This window comes from Ranitomeya variabilis, chromosome 2 (assembly GCF_051348905.1).
Source record: "Ranitomeya variabilis isolate aRanVar5 chromosome 2, aRanVar5.hap1, whole genome shotgun sequence".
In the NCBI taxonomy this organism is placed as follows: Eukaryota; Metazoa; Chordata; class Amphibia; order Anura; family Dendrobatidae; genus Ranitomeya; species Ranitomeya variabilis.
The window spans coordinates 54,903,447-54,923,445 of NC_135233.1; the positions used below are offsets into that span (position 1 = coordinate 54,903,447).

General features: G+C 46.0%; 1 protein-coding gene across 2 annotated transcripts in view; it reads left to right on the forward strand.

The window, feature by feature from the left end:
- Positions 1-19,999, forward strand: part of MSH2 (mutS homolog 2) — a 200,110-nt gene that overhangs the window by 83,894 nt on the left and 96,217 nt on the right. For both annotated transcript variants that reach the window (XM_077282435.1, XM_077282436.1), the window contains one exon: positions 18,017-18,126. In XM_077282435.1, coding sequence (XP_077138550.1) covers positions 18,017-18,126 — 110 coding nt within the window. The remainder of the gene's footprint in view (positions 1-18,016; positions 18,127-19,999) is intronic.

The following is a 19,999-nucleotide window of genomic DNA, read 5'->3' on the forward strand; positions in this document are numbered from 1 at the left end:
ATGTGGGGATTCCCTAACAAACAGGCAATCCCTGCATGTGTTCAGGCTGCTGCGGAGACACAAACATGATCTACGAGCACGCCCAAAATACTCGGAGATCACCCGAGCATGCTTGGAAAATTCGAGTAACGAGCACACTCACTCATCACTAGTGAGGACTTAGTACTGTGACCTAAGGGCCATGTGTGGGGATTTAGTGCAGTGCCCAAAGGGCCATGTGTGGGGACATAATTCTGGGCCATGTGTGGGGAGGTAGTACTGTCCACTAAGGGCAATGTGTGGAGACCCAGTACTGTGCCCCTTAGGGCTTGTGTGTGGCATGTAGTGCAGAGCCCCATAAGGGGAATGTGTGGGGACATTGTGCTGTGCCCCTAAGGGCCATGTGTGATGACTTAATACTGTGCCCCTAAGGAGCATTTGTTGGGATGTAGTACTGGGCCCCAAAGGCCATGTGTGGGAACATAGTACTGTGACCTGAGGGGCATGTGTGTGGATAAAGTACTGTGCCCTTTAGAGCTTGTGTGTGTGGGATATAGTACTGTGACCTGATGGGCATTTGTGGGGATATAGTACTGTGCTTGGGACAGCGAGTGCCGACACCACTGGAACGGTGAAAGCTTTGGAGGGGAGTATTAGTGTTATTGTACTGGGACAAATTATAGGGATTGAGAAGGGGTTGTCCAAGTAGTGGACAACCCCTTTGGGTACCTGCCAATGATCAGAAGCAACAGCGTTGTGGACGCAGCGCACTTGTTCTGCATTCAAAGCTCTGCCTTGAATAGTACAATCACAGTGGATGGGATTTATAGAAATGCCATCCCCACTGTGCTTCTATTTGACGCGACGTAAACTCACCCGCTGTACGAGCCGCAGCATGTTAAAGGGAACCTGTCACCTGAATTTGGCGGGACCAGTTTTGGGTCATATGGGCGGGGTTTTCGGGTGTTTGATTCACCCTTTCCTTACCCGCTGGCTGCATGCTGGCCACAATATTGGATTGAAGTTCATTCTCTGTCCTCCGGAGTACACGCCTGCACAAGGCAATATTGATAATGAACTTCAATCCAATATTGCAGCCAGCATGCAGCCAGCGGGTAAGGAAAGGGTGAATCAAACACCCGAAAACCCCGCCCATATGACCCAAAACTGGTCCCGCCAAATTCAGGTGACAGGTTCCCTTTAATGTCGTTTGAGGACACGCTAGTCTCTGCAACAGAAATTTCTACAATAGAATGTATTGAATTTTGTAAATTTTCATTGTCCAGTGGACACATGCGGATTTACCTGCGTGATTTACGCTGCTACTTCCTGATCGTGGGAACGTAGCCTTTAAGTTCGGCTAATTTGTTATGCCCTCCACAACAATTATGTGGCCCCTTGGGAGAAGTAATTGCCCACTCCTGATCTAGAACATTTCATCACTTTCCAGAGACCCCGAGACTGTTTTCTTGTGACACATTTTATTAGTGCTAAATTTGGGTTAATATATTTTGCGTTTATTTATTTAAATGTGAAATTTTACACATTTTGAAAAAATATCAATATGCAAACTTTGAATGCTTATACCTTTAAACCAGACAGGTATAGCACAAAAAAATAATAAATAACATTTATCATATTTCTACTCTAAATCGGCATAATTTTTCAAACATTATTTTTTGTTAATGGGATTCTGTCACCCCCTAGGATGTATATGACCTATTAACCCCTTTACCCCCAAGGGTGGTTTGCACGTTAATGACGGGCCAATTTTTACAATTCTGACCACTGTCCTGCTGATTCTGACAATGTTTTCTCATGACATATTGTACTTCATGATAGTGGTAAAATTTCTTTGATATTACCTGCTTTTATTTGTGAAAAAAACGGAAATTTGGCGAAAATTTAGAAAATTTTGCAATTTTCCAACTTTGAATTTTTATGCAATTAAATTACAGAGATATGTGACACAAAATACTTAATGAGTAACATTTCCCACATGTCTACTTTACATCAGCACAATTTTGGAACCAAAATTTTTTTTTTTTGTTAGGGAGTTATAAGGGTTAAAAGTTGACCAGCAATTTCATTTTTACAACACCATTTTTTTTTAGGGACCACATCTCATTTGAAGTCATTTTGAGGGGTCTATATGATGGAAAATACCCAAGAGTGACACCATTCTAAAAACTGCACCCCTCAAGGTGCTCAAAACCACATTCAAGAAGTTTATTAACCCTTCAGGTGTTTCACAGGAATTTTTGGAATGTTTAAATAAAAATGAACATTTAACTTTTTTACACAAAAAATTTACTTCAGCTCCAATTTGTTTTATTTTACCAAGGGTAACAGGAGAAAATGGACCGCAAAAGTTGTTGTACAATTTGTACTGAGTACGCCGATACCCCATATGTGGGTGTAAACCACTGTTTGGGCGCATGGTAGAGCTCGGAAGGGAAGGAGTGCCATTTGACTTTTCAATGCAAAATTGACTGGAATTGAGATGGGACGCTATGTTGCGTTTGGAGAGCCCCTGATGTGCCTAAACATTGAAATCCCCAAAAGTGACACCATTTTGGAAAGTGGACCCCCTAAGGAACTTATCTAGATGTGTGGTGAACACTTTGACCCATTAAGTGATTCACAGAAGTTTCTAATGCAGAGCCGTAAAAATAAAAAATCATATTTTTTCACAAAAATGATCTTTTCGCCCCCAATTTTTTATTTTCCCAAGCGTAAGAGAAGAAATTGGACTCCAATTGTGGGAAACCCCCCACAAGTGACACCATTTTGGAAAGTAGACCCCCTAAGGAACTTATCTAGATGCGTTGTGAGAGCTTTGAACCCCCAAGTGTTTCACTACAGTTTATAACGCAGAGCCGTGAAAATAAAAAATCCTTTTTAGCCCCCAATTTTGTATTTTTCCAAGGGAAACGGTGTAAATTGAACCCCAAAAGTTGTTGTCCAATTTGTCCTGAGTACGATGATACCCAATATGTGGGGGGGAACCACCGTTTGTGCGCATGGCAGAGCTTGGAAGGGAAGGAGCGCCATTTGGAATGCAGACTTAGATGGATTGGTCTGCAGGCGTCACGTTGCATTTGCAGAGCCCCTGATGTACCTAAACAGTAGAAACCCCCCACAAGTGACCCCCTATTGGAAACTAGACCCCCCAAGGAACTTATCTAGATGTGTTTGTGAGAACTTTGAACCCCCAAGAGTTTCACTACAGTTTATAACGCAGAGCCGTGAAAATAAAAAAATATTTTTTTTTACACAAAAATTATTTTTTAGCCCCCAGTTTTGTATTTTCCCAAGGGTAACAGGAGAAATTGGGGGCGGCATCACAGTAAAGTGACAGATCGCCGATCTGACACTTTGCTGTGCACTGTGTCAGATCGGCGATCTGACGTGCACAGAAGGGAGGCTTCCCGGCGCCTGCTCTGAGCAGGCGCTGTGAAGCCACCTCCCTGCAGGACCTGGATGCAGCCCCGCGCCATTTTGGATTTGGGGACTGCAGGGAGGAGACGCTCGGTACAAAGTGAGCACATCGCCTTGTACCGATCGTCTCAGAAAAGCACACAGGGAGCCCCCTCCCTGCGCGATGCTTCCCTGTACCGCCAGAACACTGCGATCATGTTTGCCGGCCGGCAACCAGGAGATCTTTGGGGTCTCGGCTGCCGGGGGTAGCCGAGACCCCAAAGAACATGATCAGGGTCGGTTTTTACCGACCCCTGTTTTGCGATCGCTGGTAATTAACTTTACCGGCGACCGCAAAAAAAAAAAAGCAATGTGTAATTCTCTGTTCTCTGATGTGATCGCACATCAGAGGACAGAGAAATAGGGGGATTCGGGGACCCTATCATACTTACCGGTGTCCCTGGGTCCTCCTGTGTCCTCTCCTGGCCGCCAGCTTCTTCCTTCGGTAAGAAATTGGCGGGCGCATGTGCAGTGCGCCCGCCATGATCTGCCGGCCGGCAGCTAGAGGAGTTGGGGCTAAATTCAGGGCTAGGGTTAGGGTTAGGGTTGGGGCTAAATTTAGGGTTAGGGTTGGGGCTAAATTTAGGGTTAGGGTTGGGGCTAAATTTAGGGTTAGGGTTGGGGCTAAATTTAGGGTTAGGGTTGGGGCTAAAGTTGGGGCTAAATTTAGGGTTGGGGCTAAAGTTAGGGTTAGGGTTGGGGCTAAAGTTAGGGCTAGGGTTGCGGCTAAAGTTAGGGTTAGAGTTGGGATTAGGGTTTGGATTAGGGTTGGCATTAGGGTTACGTTTGGGATTAGGATTAGGATTAAGGTTAGGCTTGGGATTAGGGGTGTATTGGGATTCGGGTTAGGTTTGAGGTTAGGGTTGAGATTAGGATTAGGGGTGTGTTGGATTTAGGGTTCTGATTAGGGTTATGGTTGTTTTGGGGTTAGGGTTGCGATTATCCTTAGGGTTGTGATTAGGATTATGGATCGGGTTGGCATTAGGGTTAGGGGTGTGTTGGGGTTAGGGTTGGAGTTAGATTTGGGGGGTTTCCACTGTTTAGGTACATCAGGGGGTCTCTAAACGCCACAGTCAATTTTGCGCTCAAAAAGTCAAATGGTGCTCCCTCCCGAGCTCTGCCGTGCACCCAAACAGTGGTTTACCCCCACATATGGGGCATCAGCGTACTCTGGATAAATTGGACAACTTTTGGGGTCCAATTTCTCCTGTTACCCTTGTGAAAATAAAAACTTGGGGGCTAAAAAATCTTTTTTGTGGAAATTTTTTTTTTTTTTTTTTTTTTTTTTTTTTACAACTCTGCATTTTAAACTTCTGTGAAGCACTTGGGCATTCAAAGTTCTCACTACACATCTAGATAAGTTCCTTGGGGGGTCTAGTTTCCAAAATGGGGTCACTTGTGGGGGGTTTCTACTGTTTAGGTACATCGGGGGCTCTGCAAACGCAACATAACGCCCGCAGACCATTCTATCAAAGTCTGCATTCCAAAACGGCGCTCCTTCCCTTCCAAGCTCTGCCGAGCACCCAAACAGTGGTCCCCCCCACACATGGGGTATCAGTGTACTCAGGACAAATTGGACAACAACTATTGGGGTCCAATTTCTCTTGTACCCTTGTGAAAATAAAAACTTGGGGGCTAAAAAATCTTTTTTGTGGAAAAAAAAAATATTTTTTATTTTCACGACTCTGCATTATAAACTTCTGTGAAGCACTTGGGCATTCAAAGTTCTCACCACACATCTAGATAAGTTCCTTGGGGGGTCTAGTTTCCAAAATGGGGTCACTTGTGGGGGGTTTCTACTGTTTAGGTACATCAGGGGCTCTGCAAACGCAACATAACGCCCGCAGACCATTCTATCAAAGTCTGCATTCCAAAACGGCGCTCCTTCCCTTCCGAGCTCTGCCATGCGCCCAAACAGTGGTTTACCCCGACATATGGGGTATCAGCCTACTCCGCATAAATTGCACAATAAATTTTGGGGTCCAATTTCTGCTGTTACCCTTGTGAAAGTAAAAATTTGGGGGTGAAAAATCATTTTTGTGGAAAAAATATGATTTTTTTAATTTTCATGGCTCTACATTATAAACTTATGTGAAGCAGTTGGGGGTTCATAGTGCTCATCACACATCTAGATAAGCTCTTTGGGGGTCCAGTTTCCAATATGGGGTCACTTGTGGGGGGTTTCTACTGTTTAGGTACATCAGGAGCTCTGCAAATGCAACATGACGCCCGCAGACCATCCCATCAAAGTCTGCATTCCAAGCGGAGCTCCTTCCCTTCCGAGCCCCGATGGGTGCCCAAACAGTGCCCCCACCCACATATGGGGTATCGGCGTACTCAGGACAAACTGGTCAACAGATTTTGGGGTCCAATGTCTCCTGTTACCCTTGAGAAAATAAAAAATTGCAGGCTAAAAAAATCATTTTTGAGGGAAAAAAAATGATTTTTTATTTTCAAGGCTCTACTTTATAAATTTCTGTGAAGCACTTAGGGGTTTAAAGTGCTCACCACACATCTAGATAAGTTCCTTAAAGGGTCTAGTTTCCAAAATGGGGTCACTTGTGGGGGGTTTCTACATTTTAGGCACATCAGGGGCTCTCCAAACGCGACATGGCGTCCGATCTCAATTCCAGCCAATTCTACATTGAAAAAGTAAAACTGCAATCCTTCTCTTCCAAGCTCTGCAGTGCGCCCAAACAGTGGTTTACCCCCACATATGGGGTATTGATGTACTCAGTAGAAATTGCACAACAACTTTTGTGATCTAATTTCTCCTGTGACCCTTGTGAAAATAAGAATTTGTGGGCGAAAAGATCATTTTTGTGTAAACAAATGCGATTTTTTATTTTCACGGCTCTACTTTATAAACTTGTGTGAAGCACTTGGGGGCTCAAAGTGCTCACCACACATCTAGATAAGTTCCTTAAGGGGTCTAGTTTGCAAAATGGGGTCACTTGTGGGGGGTTTCCACTGTTTAGGCACATCAGGGGCTCTCTAAACGTGACATGGCATCCGATCTCAATTCCAGCCAATTCTGCATTGAAAAAGTCAAACGGCACTCCTTCTCTTCCAAGCTCTGCAGTGCGCCCAAACAGTGGTTTACCCCAACATCATCTATCTGACTATCCAACTGCAGGTTTAAATCCCCAATGGGGACTAATAAAATAAATCTGGCTTATGGCATATTGGAGCTACTCTGTCATGCAGTCTCATGCTACCTACTTGTTCTGGATGGGGATGTCACTGCTGCTGTCACTCACTAGCTGCAGCGCTTCAGATCTCTGTGCATCCCCTCCGGATGGACCTTCTCTCTGCTTCCTCTTTTGGTTTAGACAGAAATGTGACCACTGCAGTCAATCACTTGCTGTAAGTTGGCTCTGTTATTGGTTTATTAGGCAGAAGTCATCTGACTCCCCTCATATTTACACCTAAGCAGGAATTTTGTTCTCTGAATCGGGTACCCAAAATTACCCCTTGCCACGTTGTCTCCTGTCGAGGTCCATTGGTCTACCCATCAGCAGTAGTCGGATGCCATCGCAGCGCTCAGACCCCTGATACTCGGTGACATAATCTAGACAGACCCCACCAGTATCATGTTTTCTATTGTTTATACTGAAATGGCAGCTGCAATGATGAAGAATTGTAGAGAACAGACTGGAGTTTACGGAGCGGCGGTTACCTGCCAATAAGCCACAAGGATGCTACAATTAGACACTGCGGGTAGCATCACTTTTGTGGTTTTGTTGGGTAATAACCCCGGTGTCATTGCTGGATTACGTGTCTTGCCTCCGCTGTATAATTTCCTCTTTTCGCTGTCTGCCAGCTCTCCTCTGCGCAGTGCAGTCTCCCTGTACACGCCTTCTCTTACCCGGCTGATGTGTCTCCTCGCAGGTACCTGTTATACACATGCACAGCCGTTTACGCTCCACATTACAGAAATGCCTCCTTTTGCTAAACGAGCTGCTGAGTTAGTAATAGTTTATAAAGCATTTCATCTGCTAAACGGCGTCCCCCGCAGTGCAGACTGATGGCTGCAGGACGTGATTGCAGCAAATTACAGATAAATAAGTGTGATTGGGTCAGCCTGATACCTTGTGTTGGCCGCCGGTATCTACCCTGTGCTGTTATTCTTCCGAAGTGGGAATGATGCCGCATATTTATTTGCATACACTACCTGGGGCGGTCACTCGTTTATCTAACCACACGAGGATTTATGAAATGCTACACAGCTGCGCTATTATTATTTTCCCCTTCGACTTATTGGACAACAGTGCTGCAGTCATAACTACATGTTGTAGGCGATATGTGAAATATATCTCTGTGTATTTCTTACCTAGTTCTGCGGCGTATCTGTATTAAATATGCGCTGGATTTAGGTTTTGTGTTTTTTTTTTTTTTTCTTAAATTCAGAATTTTGGTCCTACCCAATGTGCCAGGTGTAATAAAAAGAGAAACTTTCACTTTAAAAGGTAACTTTTGTGCTAGCTCCTAAAAATGTTTTATTGATGTGCTTGGTGGCTTGGCCCACCACTGATTATATTGGTTTTATTGTTTGGGGGAAGCTCTTGCATGCTTCCATAATTCCGTGTGTCTTAATTGCGTGTGTCTATTAGTTGATGGATGCCCGTGCCAGGACCTGTGGATCCCGATGTGATATAGAGGAGCCCTTGTATAAGATGTGGGCCTCCTTTCAAAGGCTAAAAGGTCTTCATAGGCTTCCTCTAACATTTCAGCAATTTGTTCATCAAACTCACTTTGGGCTACCAGTAAGTCCGGGGTCACATCAAACCTGTGCGGTTTGTTTTCAACTTCACAACTTTTTCAAGCCATCGATTTGGTTAAACAACTACACTATGTTCCAAATTATTATGCAAATGACATTTTTCTCTGATTTTCCTAAATGGTAGGTGCAAATGACAGTCAGTCTAATAAAAGTCATCGCCCGTTAGATTATACATTGAATTTTATTGAAGAAACCTCCCAATGATAACAGTATAACCTCCAAAATTAATAAAAACTTAAAACGCACTGTTCCAAATTATTACGCACAGTAGAATTTCTAAACATTTGATATGTTTTAAAGAACTGAAAATGCTCATTTGTGGAATTTGCAGCATTAGGAGGTCACATTCACTGAACAAAAAAGCTATTTAACTCCAAAACCTCCTATCAGGCCAAGTTACATGTTACCATAGGAACTTTCTTTGATATCACGTTCACAATTCCTGCATCCATTCAGTTTCTGCTTGTATTTCTTTGCATAAAGTCAGAATAGCCTCCCAGAGCTGCTGTTTGGATGTGAACTGCCTCCCACCCTCATAGATCTTTTGCTTGATGATTCTCCAAAGGTTCTCTATAGGGTTGAGGTCAGGGGAAGATGGTGGCCGCACCATGAGTTTATCTCCTTTTATGCCCATAGCAGCCAATGACTCAGAGGTATTCTTTGCAGCATGAGATGGTGCATTGTCAGCATGAAGATGATTTTGCTCCTGAAGGCACATTTCTGCTTTTTATACCATGGAGGAAAGTTGTCAGTCAGAAACTCTATATACTTTGCAGAGGTCATTTTCACACCTTCAGGAACCTTAAAAGGCCCTACCAGCTGTTTCTCCATGATTCCGGCCCAATACATGACTCCACCTCCTTGCTGACGTTGCAGCCTTGTTGGAACATGGTGGCCATCCACCAATCATCCACTACTCCATCCATCTGAACCATCCAGGGTTCCTCGACACTCATCAGTAAACAAGACTGTTTGGAAATTAGTCTTCATGTATGTGTGGGCCCAATGCAACCATTTCTGCTTGTGAACACTGTTTAAGGGTGGCCGAATAGTAGGTTTATGCACCACAGTAAGCCTTTGAAGGAGCCTACACCTTGAGGTTCGAGGGACTCCAGAGGCACCAGCAGCTTCAAATAACTGTTTGCTGCTTTGTAATGGCTTTTTAGCAGCTGCTCTCTTAATCCGATGAACTTGCCTGGCAGAAATCTTCCTCATTATGCCTTTATCAGCACAAACACATTTGTGCTCAGATACAGCCACAAATCTCTTAACAGTACGATGATCACGCTTAAGTTTTCAGGAAATTTCTAATGTTTTCATCCCTTCACCAAGGCATTGCACTATTTGATGCTTTTCAGCAGCAGAGAGATCCTTTTTCTTTCCCATGTTACTTGAAAACTGTGACCTGCTTAATAATGTGGAACATCATTTTTAAGTAGTTTTCCTTTAATTAGAATCACCTGGAAAACTAATTATCCCATGTGTTTAAGATTGATTTCAGTGATCCATTGAGCCCTGAGTCACAATACCATTCACGAGTTTATATGAAAAACAAAACAATTAAATCTTTATCACACTTAAATCCAATTTTCTTAATAATTTGGAACACAGTGTACATCGGGGACAGGTCAAAGGCAATGCTCCCCTGGCCATAATGCAAGTCATATGTGCCCACAAATCCTGCAGATTTGGATTTTTGACAACCGTCGCAGTTGCGCATGCACCACATCGTCAGTCATTACATTCGATGTTGTAATGCAATATTGCATGATCCTTCAATTTGTGTTTTCAAACTCGCTGTCTTTAGCCCAAGCTCAATTCTGAGCCAAGAAGTCAGAAGGATTCCGATTCTCGGTAGTCTGTATTGGGATCAGACCTATCTGGTGACGCTTTTACTTGATTCCCGTTATATTACATTTTTGCAGCGCCATTCCGCCTGCACCTCTGTGTGCACAGGCCTCTTGTCAGGTGTCACCGTGCATCCTTTCATACTCCAACACCCTTCTTAAGTATCCATGTTTCTTCTCAAGAGCCATCTTAACGTTGATCGTTTTAGCCACACTCCTATTTGCTTTTCCTGCCAACATTTGCTGAATGTGAATCTCATTTATAAATATTTAATGCACTCATTTTTCCAGAATTGTGCGTGTAAAACAAAAGGCGACTCACATCCCGCGTCTCCCCTCGGCTCTCACTCCAGCGGGCACTTCATAAAAAGCCGTGTGCATACAGGAAAACATCTGTTCAGGAGAATCAGAAGCCAGCGCTGTGCTTACTGGTTTCTGCTGCTCGTGTGGTACATACTAAATAGGAAGTACTGGTGCTGGACGTAGTTTTGGATGTAGGATTATATTGCCATTATCGGCTACTGCTGAAGAATTTCCAGTGTAAGGCGCTCAGTGTGGATGTGATTGCTGCAGTATCACTGACTGTACGGTCAAATAGCCACCATATACTTTCAGGTCAGCAAACCTGACAATTTGGAAGGATCAGCCAGCTATCTAATATTTATGGGGGCTCCAGACTCTTCCCTAGTAGGGTCCTTTGCAGTAATTAAGAATCTGAGGTGATGAAGTTTGATGTCCAATTCTTTTTGTCGGGGCAAGTGAGTTACCGGCAAAGATGTCTGATAGCAGGAGGATGGGGAGGTCTGGAAAAAGGTCATCAGCCCAGCAAGCATTTGGCTGACAACTACTGAAGATGTATGGCAGCTTAATGGGATCTGTTTGAGGAGACAGCGTTTCTTCCGTTTCTACGTAAATGTAAAGACTGCAACAATCACATGACATTGTTTGTCACAACAAAACAAGCCAGACATGTCACTCGAAGGAAGGATCACCGAGCTACTACTTGCCTAATGTGACACATCATCCGATGAGCGCAATCACTAGAGAATGGGCATCATGGTCAGAAGAATAGAAGGAAGAAGTTGGGGAGGAATATCAGCAACCCAATGGCTTGATACTATCAAGATAATGGCGGAGAAGACCCTGGTGGACCTATCTAGGTTTGCACAAGACCGATCTTCCTACAGATCGTTGATCCATCAAGTTGCCATGGCTCGAGATCGAGCTGAGGGCCGTTAATAATAATACAGGAGTGATTGTACTGAAAACAAGAATGTAACATGTCAATTGTAATGTTATTCTTAATAAAAATGTATTTGAGTTTAAATAATACAGGAGTGATTAGTGCTAGCAGTGATTGCTGCTATTCAAAGCAGATGCCGGTCATTTAAAGGGAGGGTGCTGTGATTTTAGTTTTTGTATTAATAATTATTGATTATATAATCAATTATTTTTAATACAAAAGTAAATGTACTACTTTCATACTTTTTTACTTATTCACTTTTACTTTTACCACTGGAGACCGCCATTTTCATTAGTGTGGGTGTAAGTGTCTGGGCACGACACTTGCACACCTCACTTACGGCAGCCATGGGCATAGGAGCCAACAGTCGGGCTCCGACCGCATCTTTTTCATTGAGGCCGCTCCTCCTGCCTCTCAGCTGTGACTTGGGCACGCCCACTGAGCTGCTACATCACAGCTGTGAGAGGAGATCGTGGCCACTTTGTTTATTTTCCTCTGTCATCGCACACAAAGCTCAGTGCATGCGATGACAGGAGCTGCCAGGGAGAAGCTGCTGCTGGGAAGCAGGGGCCGAGGTGAGTATGTGCAGCGAGGGGCGGTGATTGCAGACTGTACTTGGTATTACAGCACAGGCTGCAATCACTGCCGACCTGTTCAGGCACAGCAGGGAGATCGGCACACTGCTCTGCCCTGAACATGATTCAGCACTTCCTGGGAGAGGAGTGAAGGTAAGTACACGGTTTTTATTTTCTTATGCATATACCACTGCTACCTGCCCCTATATACCACCTACTACCTGCCCGATATACCACCTACCACTGCTACCAGCCCCTATATACCACCTACCACTGCTACCTGCCCCTATATACCACTGCTGCCTGCCCCAATATACCACCTACCACTGCTACCTGCCCCTATATACCACCTACCACTGCTAACTGCCCCTATATACCACCTACTACTGCTAACTGCCCCTATATACCACCTACCACTGCTACCAGCCCCTATATACCACCTACCACTGCTACCAGCCCCTATATACCACCTACCACTGCTACCTGCCCCTATATACCACTGCTGCCTGCCTCTATATACCACCTACCACTGCTACCTGCCTCTATATACCACTGCTACCTGCCTCTGTATACCACTGCTACCTGCCTCTATATACCACCTACCACTGCTACCTGCCTCTATATACCACTGCTACCTGCCTCTGTATACCACTGCTGCCTGCCTCTGTATACCACTGCTACCTGCCTCTATACCACTGCTACCTGCCTCTGTATACCACTGCTACCTGCCTCTATATACCACTGCTACCTGCCTCTATATACCACCTACCACTGCTACCTGCCTCTATATACCACTGCTACCTGCCTCTATATACCACCTACCACTGCTACCTGCTTCTATATACCACTGCTACCTGCCTCTGTATACCACTGCTGCCTGCCTCTGTATACCACTGCTGCCTGCCTCTGTATACCACTGCTACCTGCCTCTGTATACCACTGCTACCTGCCTCTGTATACCACTGCTACCTGCCTCTGTATACCACTGCTACCTGCCTCTGTATACCACTGCTACCTGCCTCTGTATACCACTGCTACCTGCCTCTGTATACCACTGCTACCTGCCTCTGTATACCACTGCTACCTGCCTCTGTATACCACTGCTACCTGCCTCTGTATACCACTGCTACCTGCCTCTGTATACCACTGCTACCTGCCTCTGTATACCACTGCTACCTGCCTCTGTATACCACTGCTACCTGCCTCTGTATACCACTGCTACCTGCCTCTATATACCACTATCTGCCTCTATATACCACTGCTACCTGCCTCTATATACACCTTCCACTGCTACCTCTGTCCTGTGTAGCTAATCTAGTCCTGTGTAGCTAATCTAGTCCTGTGTACTGTGTCCTCAGCAGTCAGTATCACACAGGACAGGATTAGATACACGGCTCTGCAGTCGGTATCACATAGGACAGGATTAGATACACGGCTCAGCAGTCGGTATCACACAGGACAGTATTAGATACACGGCTCAGCAGTCGGTATCACACAGGACAGGATTAGATACACGGCTCAGCAGTCGGTATCACACAGGACAGGATTAGATACACGGCTCAGCAGTCGGTATCACACAGGATAGGATTAGATACACGGCCCAGCAGTCGGTATCACACAGGACAGGATTAGATACACGGCTCAGCAGTCGGTATCACACAGGACAGGATTAGATACACGGCTCAGCAGTCAGTATCTAATCCTCTCCTATGCACTCCTCTCCCCCCTGAGTGTCTTTCCCCATTGTGGTTTATTATTTTTGTTGTGAGAGATGTGGGAGTCGAGGATTATGCGTTCGGTATGGTTTAAAAAAGATTAATAAAGGACTTTATTCTGGCCGAGTCTTTATTTACAATACAACTATAGGATTAGTAATGGATGGGTGCCTTATAGACGCCTCTCCATTACTAAGCCGTGTGCTTGATGTCACCGGACAATATGAAGGTGACATTAACCCCACAAATATGAACCCCACTTGCTACCGCTACAGGGCAAGTGGAAATTGCCAGGCAAAGCGCCAGAAAAGGCGCATGTAAAAGGCGGCTGAGAGCTGATGTTTGTAGCCTGGGGGGGGGGGGGGGGACAATATCCATGGCCCCTTCCTAGGCTATTAATGTCAGCCCGCAGCTGTCTGCATAGTATTTGATGGTTATTAATTATAGGGGGCTCCACGTCTTTTTTTTGGGGGGTGTCCCCCATTTTAATAGCCAGTAAAGGCTAAGTATACAGTTGGGAGCGTGTGAGTGTGAGAACACCCTCCCCCCCCATAGATCAGAGCACAATACCATATGGATCACGTATAATGCCGCTATATATACTTATCACATAATACTCCCATAAAGACCACACATTATGCCGAGATATTATAATATATATATATATATATATATATATATATATATATATATATATATATATATATATAATCACACATTATGCCGCCAAGTATTGTGTGATCTATATGGCGGTATTATGTATGATCTATATGGCGATATGTGAGAACACTGGTGGTATTATGTGAGATCTATATGACGGTATTGTGTGTGAAGTATATGGCGGTATTGTGTGTGAAGTATATGGCGGTATTGTGTGCTCTGTATGGCGGTAATATGTGTGCTCTATATGGCGGTATTATGTGTGCTCTATATGGCGGTATTATGTGTGCTCAATGTGGCGGTATGCTCTATATGGTGGTATTATGTGTGCTCTATATGGCAGTATTGTGTGCTCTATATGGCTGTATTATGTGTGCTCTATATGGCGGTATTATGTGAGATCTATATGGCGTCGTTATGTGAGAAGTATATGGCGGTACTATGTGTGATGTATATGGCGGTATTATGTGATGTATATGGCGGTATTGTGTGATCTATATGTGGATATGTGAGAACACTGGTGGTATGTGAGATCTATATGACGGTATTATGTGTGAAGTATATGGCGGTATTATGTGTGAAGTATATTGGGGTATTGTGTGCTCTATATGGCGGTATTATGTGTGCTCTATATGGCGGTATGCTCTATATGGTGGTATTATGTGTGCTCTATAGGGCGGTATTATGTGTGCTCTATATGGCAGTATTATGTGTGCTCTATATGGCGGTATGTGAGAACACTATGGCGTCGTTATTTGCGATCTATATGATGGTATTATGTGAGAACTATAGGACAGCATTATGTGTGCTCTATACGGCGGTATTGTGTGCTCTATATGGCGGTATTATGAGTGATCTATATGGCGATATTATGTGTGATCTATATGGCGGTATTATGTGAGAACACTATGGAAGTATTATCTGCAGAAAGGGGACCCAATCTAGTGTGGTTCCGGTTGAGCAGCTGCACGCGGGTCTGGGGTAATAGAGGGGGCAGCATGACCTCCAGTTAGGTGCCTTCAGGGGAGGGCTGGTAAGGCAGCTGAAGAGAGGGGTCTCATGTTTATCGTTACTATATGGCTACATTTCCTTCCCAGCATCACCCCGGACTGCGCCTGTCACTTCGCTTTCACACATCGCCAGGACAGGATCTGAGGAGGGGAATGGGGTCTTTGCATGCAAAGTCTGGATCAGAACAGGCCATCAATCAGCAGAAATGTTTCCTGGATTTCTGAGGAGACGGTCCATCCATGTGTATAAAAGACAGCGTCCATGTACAATCCCTGGCTGCTCCGCACACCGAACAGCGTGCCCCCCATAGACCAGCACACTGCTCTCCTGAAATACTCTGTGCTGCTGTCACTCTGCTCCCTCCACCATATATCTCCCAGAATCCTTGCTGCCTGCCATCCTCGGTGACTATCTACTTGTCAGTATAACTTTGCAGTCACCAACAAAATGGCTGCACACTGTGTTCCTGAATCCTCTCATCCCTTAGCAAACACCAGAAGGAGAGGAGAGGAGACATCACACACATCAGCAGACTCAGCCCATAATTACTGCAGTGTAGTAATGTGAGCTAGTTGTACACTAGGTTTTTGTCAAATTTCATTAGCTGCTCCCCCTAGTGTTTAAAAGTGGAAATGCCAAACCTTTTAAAATTATTTTTCATATTTTACTAAATTAAAAACAAATGATAATATTTTTAAAGAAAATGTAAACATTAATTCTTTACATTTTTTCAATCGCTGGAATTTTTTTTTTTTTTTATGGCACCTTCCCTTTAACACAGCCAGCATCTGCCCTAGGTGGAGCGTGCCTAGCTCCACACACCCTGAACAGCTCCATGACGTGTGTGTTAAAAAAACAAAAAAAAAAACAACACGGTTGTCTTCATATCGGTTGATTACAGTATGTGATCAGATAAAACAATTTTTTTTAAGTCTTAAAGAACTCCATTCACAGATGAACCCACTGGATTTGGCAGGGATGGATCATCTGATGTTTACGGAGGCCTCCTGACTCTTCCCTGATGAATGACATTGAGGGAGTGAAGGATTGGGCAGTTGGAATGTTATTGCCTGATCCTTTTGTCTTTAGAGGAGATGATCCTCTGTTTTTTTTCTTCTCTCCCTGTTGAAAAATAAGCATGAACTCTTGGCTGAGCCGAGTACTCATATGTATGTGGGAGCCAGTAGTGGCTCAAACGTTTGTTAAGCAGAACGAACTATAGACTGTGTATAGCCAGCTTTAAGTTTTCAGCCAATGAATGATCATTTTGTTTAAAGGGACTCTGTCAGCACAGAATGACTGTTCCAACAAAGCACAGATGCTCGGTGCTCCATGGTGGGGCCTATCGTTTATATACACCTTCCCACCTTTTGTTTTTCTAGGAGTGCATGTGTATTTTGGAGTCTGGAGAGATGGCTCTCTGGCTCACTAATGTTCAGCCTCTCTAACATGTATGGGCAATTTTTAAAGGGAACCTGTCTTGGAAAATGGAATAATATCTGCAGGATTTCAAGAGCAGGAGGAGCTGATCATATTGAAGTATAGCTTTGTGTGAAAAGTTTTGGTAAAATTTACATTATTTCATTGTAATCCCTCTGTTTGTATGACTGTGTCCAGTGGGCGGTTCTATTTGATGATTGGCTGTCTTCCCTGTATGACTGTGTGTCCAGTGGGCGATTCTGTTTGATGATTGGCTGTCTTCCCTGTATGACTGTGTCCAGTGGGTGATTCTATTTGATGACTGGCGGTCTTCCCTGTATGACAGGACCGCCCACTGGACACAGTCATACAGGGAATACCGCCAATCATCAAATAAAAACACCCACTGGACACCCACTGGACACAATTTGATGATTAGCGATCTTCCCTGTATGACTGTGTATGCAGAAATATCAGTCAATCACTGAGTAGGACCACTCACTGGATTCATGTATAGAAACGCCAGGGAATTGAATGGATAAAATACAAGGTATACTGACTCTTCCCCTTTAAGGTCCCCTGCAGATCAAAATCTGCTGATGATTGAATGAACATTCGGCTGCTTAGTGATCGTTCCTCCAAAATATTTTATTTATAGGGTCCCTAAGGTGGCCAAACGCCCTTGGTAATTGTGTGCATGATTGCTTGGCCACCAGCTTTTATCCCAATTTCTCAATATACACTTGAGCTCTGTTTGGCGAGCGTGTACTCAATAGGGTGAGGGTAGTAAGCTGCTGGCAGGCACCTCCATCCGAGCGTCACCTGCCCTTAAAACTAAATAATCAACAGATATTAAGACTCTCTACCCTGTTTTTTTTCTTCCCTGATGAGTTGGTGGAGACTTGTGAGACTGCTGTATGGACTAGATGGGACCTAGCCCAGTAATGTTGGTGGCTTGAGCTGTGCATGCAGAATGGAGAGTACAGCAGTCTGTTCGTGTACTCTCCCCACTGCGAAACTGCACCTGAACGGAAGGTCACTAGTGATGATCCGTGCACCGGACCTCGCACCATCAGCTCCTAGACCACGTGATCGCTGCACACGTCACTGGGCCAGGAAGAAGTGTTAACTTCACATGCCATGTGAGGCTCGGGCAGATCAAATACGGGCAATCATTTGGATATGTATTACAAGGTTAATGTTTTCAGCAAGTTAGGCTTGGAAAAACACCTACATATGTACTTATATTCAGACTTGACCTCAGTGGTTCATTGCTCTTTTTTTTTTCTTTTTTTTTTTTCCAGGTGCTCACCAGATGCTGCTCCTGGCTGTGTTCGTCACCCCCATCACAGATCTAACTTCAGACTTTTCTAAATTCCAAGAGATGATTGAAACCACCATGGACATGGAGCAGGTAAGTCCCTCCTAGGACTTGTATACGTTTTACTAGAAGGCCAGGTCACTGATAATAAGAAGGCCTGCTCCCCCGATGAGAGGAAGGCCTGCTCCCCCGATGAGAGGAAGGCCTGCTCCCCCGATGAGAGGAAGGCCTGCTCCCCCGATGAGAAGGAGGCCTGGTCCCCGATGAGAGTAAGACCTGCTGCCCCGATGAGAGGAAGGCCTGCTGCCCCGATGAGAGGAAGGCCTGCTCTCCCGATGAGAGGAAGGCCTGCTCCCCCGATGAGAGGAAGGCCTGCTCCCCCGATGAGAGGAAGGCCTGCTCCCCCGATGAGAGGAAGGCCTGCTCCCCCCGATGAGAGAAAGGCCTGCTCCCCCGATGAGAGGAAGGCCTGCTCCCCCGATGAGAGGAAGGCCTGCTCCCCCGATGAGAGGAAGGCCTGCTCCCCCGATGAGAGGAAGGCCTGCTCCCCCGATGAGAGGAAGGCCTGCTCCCCCGATGAGCGGAAGGCCTGCTCCCCCGATGAGAGGAAGGCCTGCTCCCCCGATGAGAAGGAGGCCTGGTCCCCGATGAGAGGAAGGCCTGGTCCCCGATGAGCGGAAGGCCTGCTGCCCCGATGAGCGGAAGGCCTGCTGCCCCGATGAGAGGAAGGCCTGCTGCCCCGATGAGAGGAAGGCCTGCTCCCCCGATGAGAGGAAGGCCTGCTCCACCGATGAGCGGAAGGCCTGCTGCCCCGATGAGCGGAAGGCCTGCTGCCCCGATGGGAGGAAGGCCTGCTGTCCCGATGAGGGGAAGGCCTGCTGTCCCGATGAGGGGAAGGCCTGCTGCCCCGATGAGCGGAAGGCCTGCTGCCCCGATGAGCGGAAGGCCTGCTGCCCCGATGAGCGGAATGCCTGCTGCCCCGATGAGCGGAAGGCCTGCTGCCCCGATGAGCGGAAGGCCTGCTGCCCCGATGAGCGGAAGGCCTGCTGCCCCGATGAGCGGAAGGCCTGCTGCCCCGATGAGCGGAAGGCCTGCTCTCCCGATGAGAGGAAGGCCTGCTCTCCCGATGAGAGGAAGGCCTGCTCTCCCGATGAGAGGAAGGCCTGCTCTCCCGATGAGAGGAAGGCCTGCTCTCCCGATGAGAGGAAGGCCTGCTCTCCCGATGAGAGGAAGGCCTGCTCTCCCGATGAGAGGAAGGCCTGCTCTCCCGATGAGAGGAAGGCCTGCTCTCCCGATGAGAGGAAGGCCTGCTCTCCCGATGAGAGGAAGGCCTGCTCTCCCGATGAGAGGAAGGCCTGCTCTCCCGATGAGAGGAAGGCCTGCTCTCCCGATGAGAGGAAGGCCTGCTCTCCCGATGAGAGGAAGGCCTGCTCTCCCGATGAGAGGAAGGCCTGCTCTCCCGATGAGAGGAAGGCCTGCTCTCCCGATGAGAGGAAGGCCTGCTCTCCCGATGAGAGGAAGGCCTGCTCTCCCGATGAGGGGAAGGCCTGCTCTCCCGATGAGGGGAAGGCCTGCTCTCCCGATGAGCGGGAAGGCCTGCTCCCCCGATGAGCGGAAGGCCTGCTGCCCCGATGAGCGGAAGGCCTGCTGCCCCGATGAGAGGGAGGCCTGCTGCCCCGATGAGAGGAAGGCCTGGTCCCCGATATAAATGTACAGCACAGACCTTCTTGTCCCAGTCCTCTCACCCGGCACAGTATATGAGTGTTATGCGCAGCCGGTCTGTAGAGTCTGTACTATTTTCCTAGGGTACCTGCCGGCTTCTGTGTTATACCGCTGTCTATAGACCTTAATTACATAATGGCGTTTAATGCTTTCAATAGAGTTTATTGCACAGATTACATTGATTTTAGCGGAAAAGTAATTGCATGTATGTCGGCTCCATTACAATAAGAAAGAGAAAACAGAC